This window comes from Stomoxys calcitrans, chromosome 2 (genome assembly GCF_963082655.1).
Source record: "Stomoxys calcitrans chromosome 2, idStoCalc2.1, whole genome shotgun sequence".
Classification (NCBI taxonomy): Eukaryota; Metazoa; Arthropoda; class Insecta; order Diptera; family Muscidae; genus Stomoxys; species Stomoxys calcitrans.
This window is the reverse complement of record NC_081553.1, coordinates 19,868,088-19,885,637: the sequence shown is the minus strand read 5'-3', so window position 1 is coordinate 19,885,637 and position 17,550 is coordinate 19,868,088. Positions and strand designations below refer to the sequence as shown.

Below are 17,550 nucleotides of genomic sequence, written 5' to 3'. Positions count from 1 at the left end.
TTTGTAGATTGTGTACGTTTGTCTGGAAGGAAACATAGGCTATATTATTTTTAGATATCGGACGGAGTCGGACCCTCACTTTAACCGCAAAAACGCCACCCATATCCGAAAGTGGTCCTATGGGCACAATAAGGGTATCAAATAAAAGATATTGAAGACCAGAACACGAATATAATATTAAAATTTGGGTTCAAGTACCCAGCGGGACGCTTTCATATACAGCGAGTTATTTCTCACATCTCACTGTAGCGACTATGAATTCTAGATAAACAAACTCCCAAGCACTGAATGGTGGTTATTATTATCTGCTCAACCCCAACTTGTTCATTTTACTTTATCATCAGTGTCTCGCTCGCCAGTAGTCTTGAAATACAACATCAGGTGAGTTGAGTGTTCACGAGTTCAGCAACAACAGTCACCAGTGAATGGGTTTGTGCAGGCCTTTGGTATGAATAATAATACGTGAGTCTCAAATAATCCAGTTGGTACAGTACAAGTTTACCATCCAACAATCCACAGCATCAGTCCTCTCCTTCTCTGTCTCTTGATCTCTGCCTAAAAGAGCACACACTAGACCGGCTATCTCAACAACATACTGATATCAAATGTACGGAGTAGACCCCAAATACCATTTTGGAGGGCGATATCTGAATCCTAAAATCCTGACTTGTATCCTACTCGGCTTCAGGTTGTGTGGCACATAATGAAATTGTCGCCTTTCAGTACGCTAGGTTCTCTCAGCCTTCTTTCAGACAAATTTTCTTAAAATAAACAAAATGATTGTAAAACAATTCTATTGTAAACAATATTTGTTAAGTTACCTAAGCTTTTTTTAATGGCTTTAGCTTGTAAAAACTCCGCAACCTCTTCTCAACCTAGTTTTTCCCTTTTAATAAATTTATTCAATTTTCGACTAACTTTTTGGCAACTAAAAAGACAGCTGAGGCTTTTTCTCATTCAGCCTTCTGCTTGTGAATTTCATTTCGCTTTTTGAATTTTTGCAACTAGCCCTTAGAATATTCACATTTCGAACTAATCTTCAACTTTAAGTGGATTTTGCCTTTTGCCCACATTTGCCTTTTGTCCACATTTAAATCTTCTGCTTTTTCCAAGGCTTTTACATTTTAATATCCACAATCAGAGACACTTCCCGTCCTCCATTTATTTTTATTTATTATTCAAATATAACGGCAAAGTGTGCCTATACTCCCAGATAATTTAGGTTATTTCAAAAATATCATCTCTAAGCCGGATAATGGAGGTTCCCGGATAATCAATTACCGAATAATCAAGGTCCGTCTGTATGTTTTTATTTGTTATGTGTTTATTTGTTTATGCCCGCCCACATACACAAACATACGCCCAAAATCAATGCGGTATTGCAGCGCGTTGGTGGTCTAACATGATACCGGTCTACAGTAGTCATCGTTAAACAACAACAATATTGTCTGTATTGCAAAACAAACTCAAAACCTTAAAAAACGCGAAATCAATTAAATGCATTTATAAACAAAAACAAACAGAGGCGGTAATTCTATGACCCACCGCCGCGAAAAGGAGTATCGCCTTTCAGAGTTCTCAATCAAGACAATGACGCGTGTGCAGCGTCATCGTTTTGATGTTTGTTTGACTTCAAGATAAAAAGAATAACATACATATAATAACTGAACGCAAACGTCTACTCTCAAAGCAAAGCAACATTCTTTTTGCATTCATACTGACATTATTCATAAATAATTGCATGCCATGACATCATTCAATGGATGGTTTGATGCGAAACAGAATAGCAGCAGCAATACCAAAATGAAAATCATATGCAGCTATACTGGCAGTGCTAGTAGCACCATGAGACAACGATGACGACGTCATCAATGCAACGGCACAGGAGTGCGATTTCACTAATTATGGCTAATGTATAACGATTAACGATGAGATGATACTGCAGTAGCCCAATACTGTATTCTCGCACACAAACACACACACACACACCCAGATGTACTCACTAATGACTGTGACACTGCTACGTAATCGCTTAGAATGGGGCGATTACGTGTGCTGCACTTAACAGAAACATCGTAAGGCAATTAATGGTAATATGCCAAGCACGTTGCCAATACTCCGCTATTGGATTTTAGCTCAATACCTTAGGACTCCCACGCTTGATTTACAACAATGTACATATTTGAATATTTAACATTTTTGTTGTTGTATATCTACACTATGAGAATTTGAGCCTACTCGCTCATTCTGCACATATGTGGTATAACCCAATCGGTATTTCATTGCCAATACCATCAAATGCAAAAACATGCCAATTATTGACAGCCTTTAGTTTAGATGGGACGTGGGTGGTTCAATAAGTTTTCAGTTATAAGGAAAGGAAAGGAAAAGACATTCATTCCAGGAACAATGTTAGTAGCTACAATGATTAAGTGTTTTTCCCAACAAGCATATCAAAAGCCAAATGCTTAGTAATTTAGAAGCAATCGGATTATAAATGCGCCTCTTATGGGGCCAAGACTTTAAATCGAGATATCGGTCTACATGGCAGCTATATCCAAATCTGGACCGATTTGGGCCAAGTTGCATAAACATGTCGAAGAGCCTAACACTAAGCACTGTCCCAAATTTCCGCGAAATCGAACAATAAATCCCTCTTTTATGGGCCCTAAACCTTAAATCCAGAGATCGGTCCATATGGCAGCTATATTCAAATCTGGACCGATCTGGGCAAAATTAAAGAAGGACGTCGAAGAGCCTAACCAAACTCACTGTCTCAAATTTCAGCGACATCGGACAATAAATGCGTCTTTTATGGCCCCAAAACCTAAAACCTAGATATCGGTCTATATGGCAACTATATCCAAATCTGGACCGATCTGGACCAAATTGAAGAAATATGTCAAAGGGCCCAACACATCTCACTGTCCCGAATTTCAGCAAAATCGGATAATGAATGTGGCTATTATGGGCCTTACACCATAAATCGGAGGATCGATCTATATGGCAGCTATATCCAAATCTGGACCGATCTGAGCCAAATTAACGAAGGATGTCGATGGGCCTTACACAATTCACTGCCCCGAATTTCATCAAAATCGGATAATAAATGTGGCTTTTGTGGGCCTAAGACCCTAAACCGGAGGATCGGTCTATATGGCAGCCATATCCAAATCTGGACCGATCTGAGCCAAATTGACAAAGGATGTCGAAGGGCCTAACACAACTCACTGTCCAAAATTTCAACAAAATCGGATAATAAATGTGGCTTTTATGGGCCTAAGACCCTAAATCGGCGGATCGGTCTATATGGGGGACTATCAAGATATAGTCCGATATAGCCCATCTTCGAACTTAACCTGCTTATGGACAAAAAAATAATCTGTGCAAAATTTCAGCTCAATATCTCTATTTTTAAAGACTGTAGCGTGATTTCAACAGACAGACGGACAGACGGACGGACATGGCTAGATCGTCTTAGATTTTTACGCTGATCAAGAATATATATACTTTATAGGGTCGGAAATGGATATTTCGATGTGTTGCAAACGGAATGACAAAATGAATATACCCCCATCCTTCGGTGGTGGGTATAAAAAAACTCAAAAAAAGTTTTTTTACCTTGGCACCTATTTGAAATATAATTTATATATGTATTTTTATCTTATCTCTTATTTATGAATGAATCTAACCCCAATTCTTCACAAAAGTGATTAATGGTCTACCATCATTTAAATGCTTTTAATTGAAGTGTATATGTCATATTTTCGCATAATTTTTTTTTCAAATATTTCTTCCAACTTTGCTGAATCCTAATGACTTTTTTAACCAACCACCATACGACATTGCCAAATCAACGCCCTCCATTTCTTATTCATTGGCAAATTCTAAGAAAAATTTATTAAACTTTGAAAATAATCTTTTGCCAAAAATAACATTGCGCAAATTGTACAATGAATTCTTTCATTATTAATTGTATGTGAAAATTTAAGTATGCTTTCATTATTAATGGCAACAAAAACAATTAAGAGCGTGCTAAGTTCAGCCGAACCGAATCTTATATACCCTTCACTATGGATCGCATTTGTCGAGTTCTATGCGCGGTATCTCTTTTAAGGCAAACAAAGAATAATGAGTAGGAACTGTTATGTTAGTGGAGCTATATCAAGTTATAGTCTGATTCGGACCATAAATAAATTGAATGCTGAACATTGCAGAAGTCATTGTGTAATATTTCATTTCAATCGGATAAGAATTGCGCCTTGTAGGGGTTCAAGAAGCAAAATCGGGAGATCGGTTTATATGGGAGCTGTATCAAGCTGTGAAGCGATTCAGACCATATTAGACACGTATGTTGAAGGTCATGAGGGAAGCCGTTGAACAAAATTTGTGCCAAATCGGATGAGAATTGCGCCCTCTAGAGGCTCAAGAAATCAAGATCCCAAATCGATTTATATGGCAGCTATACCAGGTTATTTAACGATTTGCGCCATACTGAGTCCAGTTGTTAAAAATCATAACAAAACACCTCATGCAAAATTTCAAATCGGATGAGAATTGCGCCCTCTAGAGGCTCAAGTAGTCAAGACCCAAAATCGGGTTATATGGCATACCAGGTTATGCACCGATTTGCGCCATACAAAGCACAGTTGTTGAAAGTCATAACTAGACACCAAATGCAAAATTACAGCCAAGTCAGATAAGAATTGAGCCCTCTAAAAGCTGAAGAAGTCAAAACCCCAGATCGGTTTATATAGCAGCTATATATGGTTGTGAATCGATTTGAATCATATTTGGCACAGTTTTTAGAAGTGATACCAGAACACCGCTTGCAAAATGTCAGTCAAATCGGATGAGAATTGCACCCTCTAGAGGCTCAAGAAGTTAAGACCCAAGATCGGTTTATATGGCAGCTATATCAAAACGTGGACCGATTTGGCCCATTTACAATCCCAACCGACCTGCACTAATAAAAAGTATTTATGCAAAGTTTCTAGCTCCTAGTTTTACTACTTCGAAAGTTAGCGTGCTTTCGACAGACGGACGGACGGACAGACATATGAACATGGCTAGATCGACTTAAAATGTCATGACTTTACTACTTTATGGGGTCTTAGATGCACATTTCGAGGTTGTTACAAACAGAATGAAGAAATTAGTATACCCCTATCCTATGGTGGAGGGTATAAGAAAACAAGGCAAGAAATAAACGATAATCCCTAAGCAAAAATCGCACACATCCATCCATGTAATTGATGACTAATCGCCATTGCTCTGAATGGGGCGGTCTAATTATCATAATTTGTCATTGCGATCAGAAATATTGAAAAAAAAATGTTTCGCTTGAATAACCCACATAAGGGTGTGGAATATAGACACCCTCATCCTTTTTTGTGGAGATGAGTAACATAGGGGGATTAATGGAGCAAATGTAAAACACGACAATCTAAAGCAATAGAAATAAAAAATAAAAACTACAATAAAAACGGCCTAAGTTCAGCCGGTATGAATCTTGGGAACCCACCACCATGGATTAGTGACCTTAGTTGAAGGCCATAATTTTATTCTACGTACCAAATTTTTGCGAAACCAGTCAAAAATGAAAGCTACTAGCAAGGTTTTTGAGTCGACGGGAGTCGAAGTCTAGCTATTGAGCCGGAGTTGGAATTCAGTTTGAGTTGAGCACGGTTGCCTTGACTCCAAACAGATCTCCGACTCCGGCTAAGACTCCGCCCATGGGTCGGAGACGAAGGTCAGACTCCGCAACCCTGACTACTAGCAGCCGTAAAAGGCAAATCGTCAGACTGATTTATATGGGAACTAAATCAAATTATAAACTGATTTGAAGAATACTTACCATAGATGTTGGCAGTCAAAAAAAAAACTAAAGACTTTAAAATGGAGAAAGAGGTTTATATGATAGCCATTTCAGGCTATAAAACGATATGGATCATACTTAGCACGAGTGTTGGAAGTCGGAACACAACACTATCTGCAAAATTTCAGCCCAATCGGATAACAATTGCGGCTCCTAGGGCTTTAAGAAGTCAGATCGAAGGATCACTATATATGGAAGCTATATGCAAGCCTCAACCGATATGGCCCATTTGTAAAAAATGGGCGATGGGTAAATACCCAAAAAGTATTTACCCGGTAAAATGGGTAAATACCCGGGTATTTACCCGTTTATACCCAAAAGCTGGGTATTTATAATTTTGCAGATATCATGGTTATAAAAATATTTTTCAAAACAATTTTTGATGATTTCGTATTCTTTGTATATAAACCTGACCTGACTATATACCGACCACCCGACTTCCCGGTATAGGGTATGGAGACCATAACAGATCCATTTATTACCCGAATTCGAAGATATTTGGCACAATCTATTCTGGTTGACCCCTTCCCAATCCTGTCAAATGTGGTACAGATCGGACCATATTTGAATATAGCTGCCATATATGCCGAACTTCCGATATTGTGTAATGAGCCTTTAAAAGGAGGATTTTTCACCCTATTTCGATGAAATTTGGCACAGCGAGTTCCGGTGCCCCTCTAAACCATTTTTGTTGAATATCGTCCAGATCGGACCATATTTGGATATAGCTGTCATATAGACCGATCTCCAAATATAGAGTATTGAGCCCATAAAACGTTAATTTTTCATCCGATTTTGATGAAAAATTAACAAAATTGTCGATTTTCACAAAAATTGTTTGGAGAGTTTTATATACCCAAAAAATGTATTTATTGGGTATTTACCCGGTAGAAACGCATCTCTACCCATTTGCAGTCACCAATGACCTATATCAATAAGAAGCAACTGTGCAAAATTTCAAGCGGCCAGTTTTACGATTTCGATCGCTATCATGGATTCGACAGACGGATGGACATGTCCAGATCGATTAAGAATATCGAGACCAACAAAAATATATTCTTTATGGGGAATATATTTTTGTTGGTATTTATCGCAGATGAATATTTCGAAGTTGGTCAAACGGAAGGACCAGATTAGTATTCCCCCATCCTACTGTGGAGGGTATAAAAATCAAAGTGTTGCGCTTTCTTTCTTTGTTCCGAGTAAACTCAAACACGACTGAACCAATTTTCATGAAATTTTCCAAAATGGAAATTTGGCCCCCCAATGAATATAGGGTACTTCATTTTGTAATATCCGCGAGGAGCAGACCCTCCACTATCACCAATTTTCAAAAAAGGCAGATCTCGGAGATGGGTAATAGAAATTTTGTGTGCTCCCTTATGGTAAACCAATAACACAAAATTGGTATACAACTTTGGGGTCAAATAACCGAGGGAGACGACCTACCCCGAAACCCACCCAAAAGCATGTGTTGACCGATTGAGGAAATATGGGTATCAAATGAAAGGTTTTTCAATATAGAGTTAAATTTGATATAAAAATTTGACCCCAAATGTCGGGGGGCACGCTCCACCCCCGAAAATCGTCCAAAAATTACATGTTTACCGATTGGGGCATAGTGGGTATCAAAGAAAAGAACATTGGAAGTAGGATGCGAAGCTTTATAAAAATTTTGGATCAAGTCACATGGGGGCCGCCACCAAAAATGCAAAATGCAAATGCAAATTTTGTCCATATCAATCAGGGCAGTCCGATTCAAGTTTAAGCTCAATGATAAGGGACCTACTATTTATAGCCGAGTCCGAACGGCGTGCTGCAGTGCGACACCTGTTTGGAAAAAAGTTTTTACATGGCATAGTACCTCACAAATGTTGCCAGAATTAGGAGAGGAAAACCACCGTTGAAAAATGTTTTTCCTGATAGTCTCGCCACGATTCAAACCCAGGCGTTCAGCGTCATAGGCGGACATGCTTACCTCTGCGCAAAGCGAAAGGTACTTGAGAGTAGAATACGAAACTAACTAATTTAGAGTCTATTTCAAGGCGAGTAGCCCCAACCCAAACTATGCCCCAAACGGACATGCACACCGAACGGGATATTATGGGTATAAAATGAAAAGTATTTAAGAGTAGAATAGTAACTTGATAAAACAATTTGACCCCAAGTGCGGGGACACGCCCACCCCCAAAAACTGCCCAGAAAGGACATGTTAACCTATTGGGGCAGTGTGGGTATCAAATAAAAGGTGATTGGAAGTAGAATACGAAACTTTATATAAATTTTGGGTCAAACCCCTTGGGCGCAGATCACCCCAGAAACCACCCCCAAACGAACATAAAAACCGATCGGGACAGTATGGGTTTGAAACTAATGATGCTTGAGAGTAGAATACGAAACTTATATACAAATTTAGGGTCTATTCCAAGGCGGGAAGCCCCCACCCCCCCCCCCAAAATTATGCCCCAAAAGGACATGTGCACCAAACGGAATATTACGGGTATCAAAGGAAAGGTATTTAAGAGTTGAGTAGGAATTTCATGAGGCCACCGTAGCGTAGAGGTTACCATGTCCGCCTATGACGGTGAACGCCTGGGTTCGAATCCAGGCGAGACCATCAGAAAAAATTTTCAGCTGTAGTTTTCCCCTTCTAATGCTGGCAACATTTGTGAGGTACTATGCCGTGCAAAACTTCTCTCCAAAGAGGTGTCGCACTGCGGCACACCGTTCGGACTCAGCTATCAAAAGGAGGCCCCTTATCATTGAGCTTAAACTTGAATCGGACTGCATTCATTGATATGTGAGAAGTTTGCCCCTGTTCCTTAGTGGAATGTTCATGGTCAAAATTTTTTAGTTTTTAGTTGTAGGAATTTCATATAACAATTTGACTCCAAGTGTCGGGGGGCCCGCCCCACCCCGCCCCACCCCGCCCCACCCCAATAAACCGCACCAAAATTTACATGTTTAACTATTGAAGCGATATGGTTATCAAATGAAAGGTAATTGGTAGTAGAATACGAAGATTGTATCAAAATTTGATGCTTAGTCCCAAGGGGGCCGCTCCACCCCAAAAACCATCCCCAAACGCACATGTAAGCCGATCGAGACAACATGGGATTCAAACGAAAGGTGCTTGAGAGTACAACACTAAACTTATAGAAAAATTTGGTGTCCATTCCAATGCGGGTCGTTCTTTTCCAATGTTCACCGGACAGTATGAGACTAAAAGGAACGCTATTTGAGATTTGAGTATAAACTTGACAAAACGATTTGACCCCAAGTGTCGGTAGGCCCAAATGTTACATGTTTACCAATTGGAGCAATATGGGTATCAAATAAAAGGCAATTAAATGTAGAATACGAAACTTGTATAAACATTTTGGTTCAAGTCCCAGGCGGGCTGTCCCAACCCAAAAACATCGCTAATCGGACATGTAGGCCGATCGGGACGACATGGGATTCAAACGAAAGTTACTTAAGAGTACAATACTAAACTTGTATAAAAATTTGGTGTCTATCGTCATGTACATCGAACAGGCCAATATGGGATTCAAACTAAATTAGGTTCTAAACGAAAATTAGGTTCCTGGGGGTCGCCCAAATGGACATAAATACAAAACAGGATAATATGGAATTTTAATAAAAAATTATATTCAAATTTGCACCATACCAATAGGTGGCCGCAAACATTTAAGGTTGTAGGTAGAACACTGCTGGCCCGGTGTTCTTCACATAATACATAATTATATTAAATTATAAAACTTTTTTTAGTAATATTGAGTTAAGATATTATATCAACACCTCAAGAAGCCCACTCTTGCCATTAACTTCTACAGAATACTGGAAAACATTAAATTGCCCACACCTAACCTTCTTGTGTTTCTTTAAGCCCACATAGAATTGTCTTTTAACACCCAAATTTCTTTTAGCCAAATAAATTCGTAAACGTGTGGGGAAGAGGATAAGTGGCCATTTCAAAACATCTGTTTCTTTCTCCATTGTTTTTTTATGTATTAAAATTGTTTTTAAATTTCATGTTGATAGAGATGTTGTGTTTTTGTTTCTTCATTTATTATTAAAAAATTTTAAGTGCTTAATTGAACATGGACATTAACAACAAAATGCGGCGGAACTAAAAGTGTCCAAAATATTTATATGTACATCCACTTAGAATTTTATGGCTATCTGAAAATAATTGCTCTTATTTCCATTGATGTAACTTTCTCTGGCCGTTTTCGGAAATGCCAAAAAAGATTTTTAATTTATTTTATTTTATTTAAGTCACATAATAGAGTGGGTCTTATGAGAAAAGCTGATGACATAGGAATAAGTTCACCAGAAAAACAAGAAAATAATAAAAACTTTTCTAAGAAATAGTATAAACAAGTAAAAATGTTCTGGCCGGGCTGAATCTTGGGCAACCACTACCATGGATTCCGATAAAAATTTGCCTTTATTAACTCTACTCGTATTTAAATTACTTTACAACAAACAATTCCGTCTCATGTAATCATATGGTATTCAAGAGGCCTATATCGGTATATGTACTCAAAAAAATAATTCGTTTGACATAAAATAAATTTTGGCCAAGTAAACTTCTTTTCTGAAAAACGTTGAACATTGTTCACGATAAAAGTATCTTTTTTTTGCGATAAATACTTGCAAGAGTTTGTATTTGTATACGGTGGTGGATATAAAAAGCTTCATAGCTTATAGGGGGTATATTCATTTAGTCGTTCTGTTTGCAACACATCGAAATATCAATTTCCGAACCTTCCCTACCTATTTCGGATCGTCGTAAAATTCTAAGACGATTTAACGATGTCCAAGTGTCTGTCCGTCCGTCTGTTGTAATCACACTACACACTCTTCAAAAATTGAGATATTGAGCTGAAATTTGGCACAGATGCGTCTTTTTGATGCATACTGGTTAAGTTCTTGAACGGGCCAAATCGGACTATTTTTGGATGTAGCTACCATATAGACCGATCTGCCGATAAAAGGTCTGAAAACCATAAAAGCTATATTTTTTAACCGATTTCGCTGAAATTTAAAACAGTGAGTACTTTTAGGCCTCCCAACATAGGAACCAAATGTGGTTCAGTTCGGACTATATTTAGATATAGCTGCCATATAGACCGATCTCCCAATAAAGGGTCTGAAGCCTATAAAAGCTTTATTTTTTAACCGATTTCGTTGAAATTTGAAACAATGAGTAGTTTTAAGCCTTCCAATATAGGACCCAAATATGGTTCAGATATAGCTTCCATATAGACCGATCAACCGATAAAGGGTCTGAAGCCCATAAAAGCTTTATTTATTACCCGATTTTGCTGAAATTTGAAACAGTGAGTTGTTTGAGCCTCCCGCTATTCGAGCTTAATATGGTTGAGGTAGGGCATTATTGGGCTTCAGTCACCTTATCGGCAGATCGGTCTATATGGCAGCTATATCTAAACATAGTCCGATCAGAACCATATTTCGGTCCAATGTTGGTAGGCCTAAAACAACTCACTCTTTAAAATTTCAGCGAAATCGGCTAAAAAATAAAGTTTTTATGGGCTTCAACCCTTTATCGGGAGATCGGTCTATATGACAGCTATATCTAAATATAGTTCGATCTGAACCATATTTTGGTCAGATATCGGGGGGTTTAAAGTTACTCACTGTTCCAAATTTCAGCGGAATCGGATAAAAAGCAAAGCTTTTATGGGCTTCAGACCCTTTATCGGGAGATCGGTCTATATGGCAGCAATATCTAAATAATTTCCGATCTTATCCATATTAAGGTCAAATGTCGGGGGGCTTAAAAAAACCCACTGTTTCAAATTTAAGCGAAATCGGGTAATAAATAAACCTTTTATGGGCTTCAGACCCTTCATCGGCAGGTGGGTCATATGACAGCTATATTTCAATATAGTCCGATTTGAAACATATTTAGGTTAGATGACGGGAGGCTTAAAATAACCCACTGTTTCAAATTTATTGGCTTCAGACCCTTTATCGGGAGATCGGTCTATATGACAGCTATATTTCAATATAGTTCGATCTGAACCATACATAGGTCAGATGACGGGAAGCTTAAAATAACCCACTGTTTCGAATTTCAGTGAAATCGAATAAAAATTAAGCATTTATAAGTATTAGACCCTTTATCGGCAGATCGGTCTATATAGTAGCTATATCCAAATATGGGCCGATTTTGCCCGTGCATCAAAAACACGTATCTGTCTCAAATTTCAGCTGAATATCTCAATTTTTTAAAGGCTGTAGAGTGATTACAACAGACGTGCGGGCAGACACACGGACATCGTTAAATCGTCTAAGAATTTTACGGCGATCCGAAATATATATACTTTTTAGGGTCTGAAATTAGTATTTCGATGTGTTGCAAACGGAATGACTAAATGAATGTACCCCCTATCGTACGTTGGTGGGTCTACCTACCAATTTTGGTAGGAATCTACCAAAAACGGCAACACTGGTAATGATACACAATTATATTAAAAGCATTATATTTTCACATAACCCATTCACATAACCCATCCTTTATGCTTTGAATAAAAACAAAAATCTTTGTTGTTGTTTTCGCACATTTAAATACCTACATTGTGATTGGAATTTCGGTATCACGTAAATGTTACCAAACAATGTATGTGCCTTAGAAATTCTAGTTGTGTTTTCTTGCACCTGGCAACCATTTGTATGTTGCTCTAACGATATTTGTCATTAGGCATACCAGTTTTTTTTGTGCCAAACCATTAAAAAATGGCACTTTCCGACTTTACCATCCGCACGCGTTCGAGCTGTTCAATATACTAACGGCTCTTTGCTCAGTCAAATCATAAAAAGAAAAAATATTATGTGTGAGAATGTATCTATACCAGTGACGAGAACACAAATGCAATTATTTGCAAGCCTATGGGTCTGCTTGGGATTATTTTCCTTCTCCGTGCAAAGTAATGTGCCTTAGAGTGAGCATTTTGCCAAACACCTGTCTATACGCTCAATACTCACCAATTCTTTCTAGCATGAGGGGCACAACATAATAATTATAGGTCAGGTGCACGAATAGTATAATCGTTTGCCGCAATCGAAGCAGCAATTTTGAAATAAAATAGTTTTTGGTTTTACAACAATGAGGAAGCTGCTACAGTGTTTACAATAATCAAAGTTAGTTACGGTCAATAATACTACTTTCATGGCCAATCTTTGATATGGTGAAGCGAAACGTTACGCGGTTACAATAAGAGCAAGACTTCGTGCTAAAAGTATTTTGTTTGTCGTAGAAATGTCTCAAACATTTTATTTTTTGAGTGTAGACAGATTCAGATCATACTTGTATCAGCCAACTCAGGGGGAAAATTGAGGCCTCTAGGGGTTCAAGAAGTCAAATCTATGGTTCGGTTTATCTGGTGCCCATATCAGTACATAGACATATTCGGATCATAGTCGGCAATGATGTTGGAAGACATAACAAAAGTCCTTGTGCCAAATTTCAGTCAAATCGGATGAATACCTAGGATTTTAGGGGCTCAGGAAATCAAATCTGGGTATGGATTTATATGGGGCCTATAAAAGTTTATAGACCGATTCGGATCATAATCGACACTGATGTTGTCAGAACGGGAGTTTTTGTGCCAAATTTCAGCCAAATCTGATGAAAACTGAGGCTTCTAGAGGATCATACTCAGAGCTAATGTTGGAAGTCATAACAAAAGTCCTTGTGCCACATTTCAGTCAAATTGGATGAAAACTGAGGATATAAGAGGCTTAAGAAGTCAAATCTGGCTATCAGTGTGTATGGGGGCTATATCAGTTTATAGACCGATTCGGATCATAGGCGGCAGTTGGAAGTGAGAAACTAATGCTTCTAGAGGCTCAGGAAGTCAAATCCGGGGATCGGTTTGTACGGGGGATATATCATTTTAAAAACCGATTAAAATTAAAAAAAAAAAAATTGGGGCCTCTTGGGGTTCAAGAAGTTAATTTTGAAAACGGTTTGTAGGGGGGCTATATCCAAATCTGAACCTATATGACCCATTTGCAATCCCCAAAGATCTACGAAATACCGCATCTATGCTTTATATAGGCCAGATCTGTAAATAAGGGTCGCTCAGCGTCATTGGCAGACGCCGTTCGGACTTAGCTATAAATTTTAGCTTTTACATTTCAAACACAATTTTTAAATACCACTAAATTTTGTTCTGATGTTCTCAATGGTAAAAAATTTTAAATTTTTTTGCATTGTTTTGAATAAAAATAAATTTCAAACAAATATGATTAATGGTGTTTTGCATCCATCCATGCACAAGGCGGTGAACTTTTTTACACATTGAAGGTCATTCCCAAGTTAAAGGCGCTCAAGTGCCTAGCTATTGAAAACCTGGTGTTGCCGTCAAGTATTTCTTGCCTATTTATCAAAAGCAAGCAAGAGGGCAAAGGTGGTTTTCATTAATAAAAAGAAACATTCTTCGTATACTTTTCTCGATGCATTCAGACATACAAAACATTGGCCAATGGCCAAAAAGTGCACTTATGAGTAAACGCCATAAAATTCTAAGAGAAAAAGAGGTGCGGTGAGGTTAGGCCACCATCATTATCCAAAAAAGTCAGCCACAATATGTGTAAGAGTAGTATTCGCAAAGAAAGGGGGACCGACGGACATCCATTTGAATGGCCAAACAAAAACAAACGACTTTTGACTAATTGCCTCCTCTTTCATTGATGGTCGCTGTTGGCTTTGTTGTTTTGACCTGTAATGGAAGAGAGCGACACAAAAAGGGCAACATTATCGCTGCCTCTAAGGATATGCCTTCAAACAAAACGTATTTAATTGCTAATATTGGGGTTTTCTTCCTTTCGTTCATTACAGCTGAATTGGACCAAGTTCCCTTGTGTATTGAAGGCTGGCCACTGCCATGGCGGCATGGCTACGGCGCGCTTTGATAACCAAATGGGTTTGCAAGATGCTGCCGGTCTGGTGTCTGGCACTGGTTTTGAAGGACACTGTTACTGCACAATTGAGCCATATATCGATGCGAAATTCGATGTGCACATCCAAAAGATTGGCAGCAATTATAAGGCTTTCATGTAAGTATGTATGTATGTGTGTGTGTGTAAGATTGATATTTCCCTTTGCCTATTCTATAAAGTCATAGAGACAGGGGAGTAATGAGTTTTTCTGTGGTGGACATGTTTTTGTTAGTTTTATTTATCGAAAAACTACATTGGGCGGAAACAATAGCCTATAATGGACTAAATGGTGCATTTTGCATGTCCTTGTGATGAAAATGACAGTGATTGGTCTCCGGCGCCATATGAACTCAAAAGATAACAAAAGACAAAAAGACCAAAAAGGTTAAAAAAAAAAAAAACAAAATATTGCAAAATTTTTTACTTTAATGGCAACTCCAGTAACCTGAATGTGAATTTTTATATCCACCTGATCGTCTTGATATTCTAAGTCGATCTAACCATGTTCTTCTATCCGTCCATCTGTCGAAATCACTATAGTATGCGAACGAATATATATATCCCCTTGAAATTCTGTAAAAATACTTCTTTTCTATGTAGGTCGATGGGGATAACAAATGGGCCATATCGGATAAGATTTGGATAAAACCCCCATCTAAACCGATCCCCAGTTTTCACTTCTTGAGCGCCGAGAGATCTGAATTTTCGTCCGATTTTGCGGAAATTCGGCACAAGGCCTTCCATTCAGACTAACAACATCAATGCCGAGTATGATCCAAATCGGTTTATAAACTAATACGGCCCCCATAAAAACCGATTCCCGGATTTCGCTGCTTGAGCTTCGAGAAACATTAGTTCTCATCCGATTTGGCTGAAATTTGGTATAAAGACTTCTGTTTTAACTACCAATATCATTGGCGAGTATGACCCGAAAAGGTCAATAAACTGGTATAGCCCTATATATATAACCGTTTCCCGGATTTGACTTCTTCACCCCCTTAAAGTTGAAGTTTTCATCCGATTTGGCTGAAATTTTTCATAAAGACTTCTGTTCTGACTTCCATCATCATTGCCGAGTATGACTCGAATCGGTCAATAAACTGGTATACTCCCATTATAAACCGATTCCCGGATTGGACTTCTTGAGCCCCTAGAAGTCTCAGTTTTCATCTAATTTGATTGTAATTTGGCGCAATGACTTCTGATGTGGCTTCCAATATCCATGCCGAGTATGCTCTGAATCGGTCTATAAACTAATATAGCCCCCATACAAACCGGATTTGAATTCTTCAATCTCTAAAGGTTTCAGTTTTTTCCCAATTTGGCTGAAATTTGTCATAAAGACTTCTTCTCGAATCGGTCAATAAACTTGTATACCCCCATTATAAACCGATTCCCGTATTTGACTTCTTGAGCCCCTAGAAGTCTCAGTTTTCATCTAATTTGACTGAAGTTTGGCACAAAGACTTTTACAATGACTTCCAACATCCATGCAAAGTATGATGCAAATCTGTCTATATACCGATATTGGTCCCTTACAAGGGCCAATAACTCCTTTTGTCTTAAAGAGTATCACTTTTTAACCAAAAGCCGGTACCAATCGGCATCCCACTAAAACTCTCCACTCGATACCTCTGAATGTCCGCGACTTCAATTGCAGTTACCCTGTATTTCTACGGCGTATTCCACTACCCGCAACTTATGGGAGCACCTGATAGCTTTCAGCAAATATTCTGAGGATATTGCTGAACACCACGGGCCTACAAAACTTCAACCTCCTTTTTTGAGAAAGCTAAGAGTTCGCCATCAGTCCACCAAGTTAGAATTCATTTAAAAGGCTTTTCGGAAAAATCGTCATCACTATCAACCATAAGAACTACATTAACCCCTTCCTCCAATACAGCAACGGAAATCTTCGGGCGCTATTTAAACAACAGGAAAAAAGCTATTGCCATCTGTCCCTGATATTAGGGTTCTATTCCAAGATAATTCTCTAAAGTTCAAAGTGTTCACCTATCCTTCCCTTACCCCTTCCTGAAGTTCGGATTCTATTTTGGGATCTATACCCAAAGTTGAGGCTCCATTTCAAGAAATCGTACAAAAAATCAATCAGAAATTCTACATATATCCTTCCCCGGACATGGGATTCCATTTTTGCCATCTGGGTTTCCATTGCACAAAACATCTCCAAAATCTCTTTCGATAAACCATAAAAATTACCTCCCTCTGTTCCTACAATTGAGGTTGCATTAGAAGAAACTACTGCAAACTCTTCTTCGGCTATACGAAACAAACTAACTTTGCGGACTGATGATGGTTATCTTCATGATTGTTAGCGGAAAAGATTTTGAAGTAACTTCTTCAAATATATTCCTATTATCTTTAGGAAACAAATTTTGGAGGAATTTCTATCCGTCCACGAAGTTGGAGTTCTTTGAGGACAGATAGCAAAAATAGAATCCTGATTTGGGGACAGATGGAGGTATACTTTCTGGATTTCTGGGGACAAATAACATGGAATCCTGACTTCGTTGTCCCATTAAGGAAGACTTTCCTAGAGGAAAGAGATCGGCAAAAAGATTTTGAAGACTTTTTTTGTAGTAGAACTTTTACTTCAGTGATGGATGGCAAACTCAGAATTTTTATTACATTTTGTGCAATTAAACCCCAACTATGGGAATAGACATCAAAAATGG

The 17,550-nt window shown here is 38.4% G+C and overlaps 1 protein-coding gene across 1 annotated transcript in view; it reads left to right on the top strand.

Annotated features, from left to right (window-relative positions):
- LOC106080370 (synapsin) overlaps positions 1 to 17,550 on the top strand; it is a 69,570-nt gene that overhangs the window by 37,480 nt on the left and 14,540 nt on the right. The window contains 1 exon segment of the mRNA XM_013241727.2: positions 14,754 to 14,971. Within this exon segment, the coding sequence (XP_013097181.1) occupies positions 14,754 to 14,971 (218 nt within the window).